General features: G+C 32.7%; 1 protein-coding gene across 1 annotated transcript in view; it reads left to right on the top strand.

Annotated features, from left to right (window-relative positions):
* Positions 1-5450, top strand: part of PLCE1 (phospholipase C epsilon 1) — a 133719-nt gene that overhangs the window by 50690 nt on the left and 77579 nt on the right. Inside the window, exon 2 of the mRNA XM_015822694.2 lies at positions 860-1118. Within this exon, the coding sequence (XP_015678180.2) occupies positions 860-1118 (259 nt within the window). The remainder of the gene's footprint in view (positions 1-859; positions 1119-5450) is intronic.

Here is a 5450-nt window from a genome sequence, read left to right as displayed (position 1 = left end):
AGGTAATTAGTGTATGAGCCAGTACGTCATCGATCAGTCAAGTGCTACGCTCGCGTCAAGACTGGGCATAGGTCCAAGGACAGGGCGTGACAACTTTGGCTGACTTGATCTGATTGGGCAGGAATACAGTCACAACCCACGGGTGGATCCTCCATCTCCGTGCTGAGAAAAGGCGTTCAGGTAAGACAACGCCCCTTCAACTTCTCAGAAATTGGTCCAGGATCCTTCTGCTAAAGCAATTTACCTGTTTTGCCTTTTAGTTATTCATAAATCACAATAAGTATTGTTAAAATATGATTGGCTAGATTTATGCAACATGTTAAGCCATATGCAAGGAAGTCACACTATAGTTTTGTATAATGTGTAAAACTAGCCTGTATGAAGCCTTTTTAAAATCTTGTTACAATTGTTTTCTGTAGTACAAAGCTCTCAGCAGCCCTGTCACATCTTCATTTTTTTCTGACAATTTACAATTTACAGTGTCTTGATTATTTCCAGAGGAGTTTCTATATAAATGCCTCTTAGTACTAATAATCCATTCTAGAGACTCCTTAACAGATTATTTTCCCAATAAGAAAAAAAGAACAGTAATGCTGGAGAGTGGGTAAGGGGAATAGAGGTAAGACAGATGGATTGAAGTCTTTATCTGGAGTCCAAAATTATGTAAGTGACACAGCATAATTAGTCAGTGAAAGCCTTGTATGAAAGCTTCCCGAAAGAGCACTTTCTTAAATTAGACTTATTTCTTTTTGTAATGTCTCAAAGCACTGGGTGAAGATACTTAAGTGTGTTTTTATGCTTGAAAAATGAATAAATTCAACGCAGAATTCAATTTATTCACTCCAATATTGTTTTTCAGCTCTTCAGGTCAACACAAGGAGCTGAAGATTCTTTGGACTGCTTTCCCTATCCAGAGAGGATTTTGTTAAGATCAGGCCATCATGCAAATTGCATGACCCCATGTCCTCAAAGAGTTTCTGAATACCGGGCTACTTTAAGTAGAACTTCTCTTTCAGACTTTATCAGTGGAGCCTTACTCGAAGCTACTATATCTCTGGGAGCAAGAAGTGGCACCTTAAATATTTCAGGAGGATCAACTGGGAAGATCATGTTAAAAGGTAATGAAGGAAGCTATATAATTTTTGATAGTCTGCTTGTGAAAGCTGTTATGTGTGGAATCTCTCTCCAAAGAGCCATTTGTAAGCCAAATGGTGTGTGCATGTGTATAATGATGATGATGATGATGATGATAAAGTTGGAAGGGACCATGGAGGTCATCTCAGGCAGGAAACCCTATACCTATATATCTATATATATATCTATATATGTGTTTGTGAGCACACGTGTGTGTGTATACATATACTGCATACACACGCACATATTCATATATACTGTACATACATATACACTTATACATATACATACTTATATACATCTACAATTATTTTAAAATAATAAATACTTATATACATATACATACACACATACAGACCACATTTTTAGAGTTCAAATGATGGATATTTTAAAAGTTTTCCATATATGTTATTTTTTTAAAAGAAACATGGAGCCTCTGATTTTTATCATTAGAATGCAAAGAAGCTGTTTACAACCAATAATTTAAAAGCAAGTAAATTACCAGACTAAGATTTGTATAAAGTTTTCTTACCAAAAATGATCAGAATTTGCAGATTATGATCAAGCTGACATAATCAGCATCTATTCATTAGGTCTGGGAAGTTCACATTGTGTTCTTGGAACAAGTTGTTTTTATTTTCTTTTGTATCTTCAAGTTCTATAGCCAATATGGTTAATCTCATCACATGGATTACATATTCTTTGGAATTTTTTAAAAAAAGGATCCCTCTTCCTAGATTATTTTGTGGAGTCTCTCAAATTTTATGTTTTAGGAATGTTAATCACTTTAGATTGTAATATCTCAAAGCACTGGGTAAAGATACTTAAGTGTGTTTTTATTGTAGTTTGTACTGAAGTAAGATTCCATGTCAAAGTGGTTCTTAAAGAAAGGAGAATTAAAGTACAGTCCTCATTGTTTAAGATACATTCAGAATACACGTCTCTTTCTGTGTTAAATAATCATGTGTTTATTATGTTCCTGAAAGCTTATGGTCAAAAGATTTATAAAATGAGGAATTAAATAAATGCATCGTTCAATTTTAGAATGTTGTAGAGTAACATAAAACTTCAATGAATAAACATTGTTATATTTTAGTGTCTTATTTGTACAATGCTGTCAATCTAGTATGTTGTTGCTATAATAAATGCTGTAACATTGGGAAAATAATATATGTATCTCTACATCTGTACAGTACATTACTAAATCAGATTTCCAGATCCTAATTTTGGTTCTCTATAGCAAATTGGGAGATTGCAGGATACAGAGAAGGATATATTTAAAATACTCCATTCCCTACTTTCCTATCACATCTTCCCCAAACGCACGGAAAATACTTTAAAGAAAATCACGATTTCTACAATGTATTGTGATGTCATGTTATTAAAATGTTATCTTTTTTGGTAATTTTTCCCCTATACTGTTTTGTTTGGTAATATAAAGAGTAATTCTTGCCATGGTCCTCTATTTCTAAGATTATTTAGCACTCCTATTCATTTTATTAATCTATACAAATTTCTTTTTTAATGGGCAGCACAATAAAGAAACTTGATTTGTTTGTGTACTTAAGCACATCGAACAGCTTAGGGAATAACTTAAAATATTTAACTATTTGTTTGTAGATCGGGGGGGGGAGGGGATAGTTCCGTGCAAATGGCAGGCATGCACGCCTGCTGTTTACCCAGATGGAGCATGTGCACACACACTTTTCATGCAAGTGGGGATGCACAGACATGCCCGTGTGCTTACCCGCCACTTCTGCAGCCCAGTTCCAAATGGCTCAAGGCCCAGTAGTGGGTCACAGCCAGAGGGTTTGGGGAGCTCTGCTGTAATCTTCTTATCCTTGTTATTCTTTCATTCCACTAAAACCGAATTAACATATTGTTGACATTTTTTTGTGAATCATGTCACATTTGCCAGAATTATTGAAGTCATTTGAATATGTTGCACTAAAGTTCAAGAGGTGTATCGTATTGCAACATGATAAAAGCAAGGAAGAGTTAAATATTCATGTAGTCCAGAATTAGTGCAAGTTAATATCTTGATATGTGAGGTCTTAAAATTAACATTTGAACATTGTTCATTTATACTTCATCAGACTTTGAAGATATAATCAATGACCTCTTAGGTGGGAATCTTTACAATTCTTCATTATTGAAGAATTGTAGATGAAAAACACTTTTTCTAAGTAGTTGAATTTTTAACCTTTTCCTCTGAAAAAAATAATTCAAAATAAATTTGGAGTTTTGATAATATAAACAAAAACAAACCCATACATAAATATGTCATGTGCTAATTAGGAACATGTTTGAATTTTCAGAAAGAATCATTGAGAGGAGGGCTTCTAATATATTTTGACAATATGAAAGGATATATTAAAAACAACCTACCGGTAGTACAATATTGATTATTAGAAGATTTTGACCTGACTGAGTCTGTTCCAGGTATATTGATTTTCATGCTGCATAAATGTGTTTGTTTTTCTTGTAACCAAATAAAATGCTACTCTTCGTAATTCTTTTAAAAATAAAATCTATCTTGTTGGAATCATAGTGTTTCCGGTTTTATCTGGTAAGTAGGTAACTTGACCTTTATGCCTGTTGTCTTTGTGACTTACACAATGTATGCTAATTGTATATTTTGATAGTTCATAGTTTCACACTGAGCAGCTGTTGCACAATAGTGAATGCAAGTAAATGTAGCATGTTACATTTCTCTGCTTTTGAAAGCATCTGTACACACTGACATTTTAGGAGAAAATGAATAGAAATATTCAGTTTACCGATAAGCTTGATGGCTTATATAGTCATTTCTCATGTCTTTTTAATCTAAAAATGTTTTTGAGATCGAGATAATGGCATGGATTTCAGAGGCAGTTGCTGTAAATTATTTGTGGGAAAGCATATCTAACATATATGTATTTTTATCATTTTCTTTACAGATTTTGGCTATATTTCTGAATATGTTAAGTGCTGTGAAAATTTAGTTATAATGAATTTAGATTAGTCTGTTTTAATACTAATGTATTTTATTTAATACATGTTTTATTATAGTAAGTTCAGTATTGTAACTGTGGTACATGTTGGTAATGTTACTGGATATTTACATATCAGAAAACTATTTTAGGTAATAAGGCTTACTTTCTTTATTTTAGAAGTAAATTAAAAAAAATTATATTAGAAAGTTATTTGACATAATTTCCAAAAAAAATCACATAGAAAACCACCGGGCAAGTTTATATCATCGTAGAAGAGTTGTAATATAATAGTTGACATTGCATTCTAATAATAATTAGTGAAAAATATTGAGCATTTTATTGACTTGACTATTATTGTGGATACAATATTTATTGATTAATAAACATACCTAGCATTAGAAATCAGTAAAAGTGTTTCTTTTGTATCAGGAATTTCATTTAGATGGCAAATGTTGCCTTTTCCTTCTCCCATAACAGATAATTTCAAGTTTTCTTGAATCCTTATTTGCCCTATTTGAATATCACAGTCAGCAATAGTTGTGCAAATTGCAATGCAGAGGAGAAAACATATTTACCAGAGAAAGTTTAGAGTAATGATGTGGGGAGCAGATCATTTTGCAAAGTTTTCTCTGTCCTTTAAACCAAATTTTGGAAAATCAGAACAAAATGTTTACTGGTTGCTTTCTCACAGTATGGTAACCAAAATTCTAACAAGCCACTGGGTAAACTTAATTACAGTGCTATTTTTCATCTAGAATTCTTGGCAGTGTCTTGGGGATTCCAGAAAGTTGGATAATAATAACTGCCCAGATTTAATATTAGAATGTCATATAGCATTCTTATATGATATTGCAAAGAAGGGTTGTGACTGGGGATTGTAGAAAGGATATTAATTTTAACAGATTTCCTATGGTTTACAAGATTATTGTTCATTTATTTGCATGAGAAAAAAGGAAAATCAGTGGCAATGACTTATTTCATTGACAAAATTATTAATGACTTAATCAGTGGTAACTTAATTCACTGAAAAAAGAATTTAAACAATGTGTTTTCATGAGAAGGATAATATGTTTCACCAGAAGGATTTAATTTATTTTGTTGTACATGTTTTTATTTTAATACAATTTGATTAACAATTAAACCGTTCTATCTCATTTGTAGTACTGAACCAGCTATGATTTTCATTTTAGTCAGTGACAAGCAGATTTATAATATACCGTATTTATCGGCGTATAACACGCACCGGCGTATAACACGCACCTTCATTTTAAGAGGGAAATTTCAAGAAAAAAAAAGCGCCGGCTCGGGAGCGAAAGCAAAAGGGGAGGGGGAGTGGGGCTT

This window comes from Protobothrops mucrosquamatus, unplaced genomic scaffold, assembly GCF_001527695.2.
Source record: "Protobothrops mucrosquamatus isolate PMUCROS unplaced genomic scaffold, P.Mucros_1.0 scaffold1644, whole genome shotgun sequence".
Classification (NCBI taxonomy): domain Eukaryota; kingdom Metazoa; phylum Chordata; class Lepidosauria; order Squamata; family Viperidae; genus Protobothrops; species Protobothrops mucrosquamatus.
The sequence above is the reverse complement of the archived record's forward strand: the minus strand, read 5'-3'. Positions and strand labels throughout refer to the sequence as shown.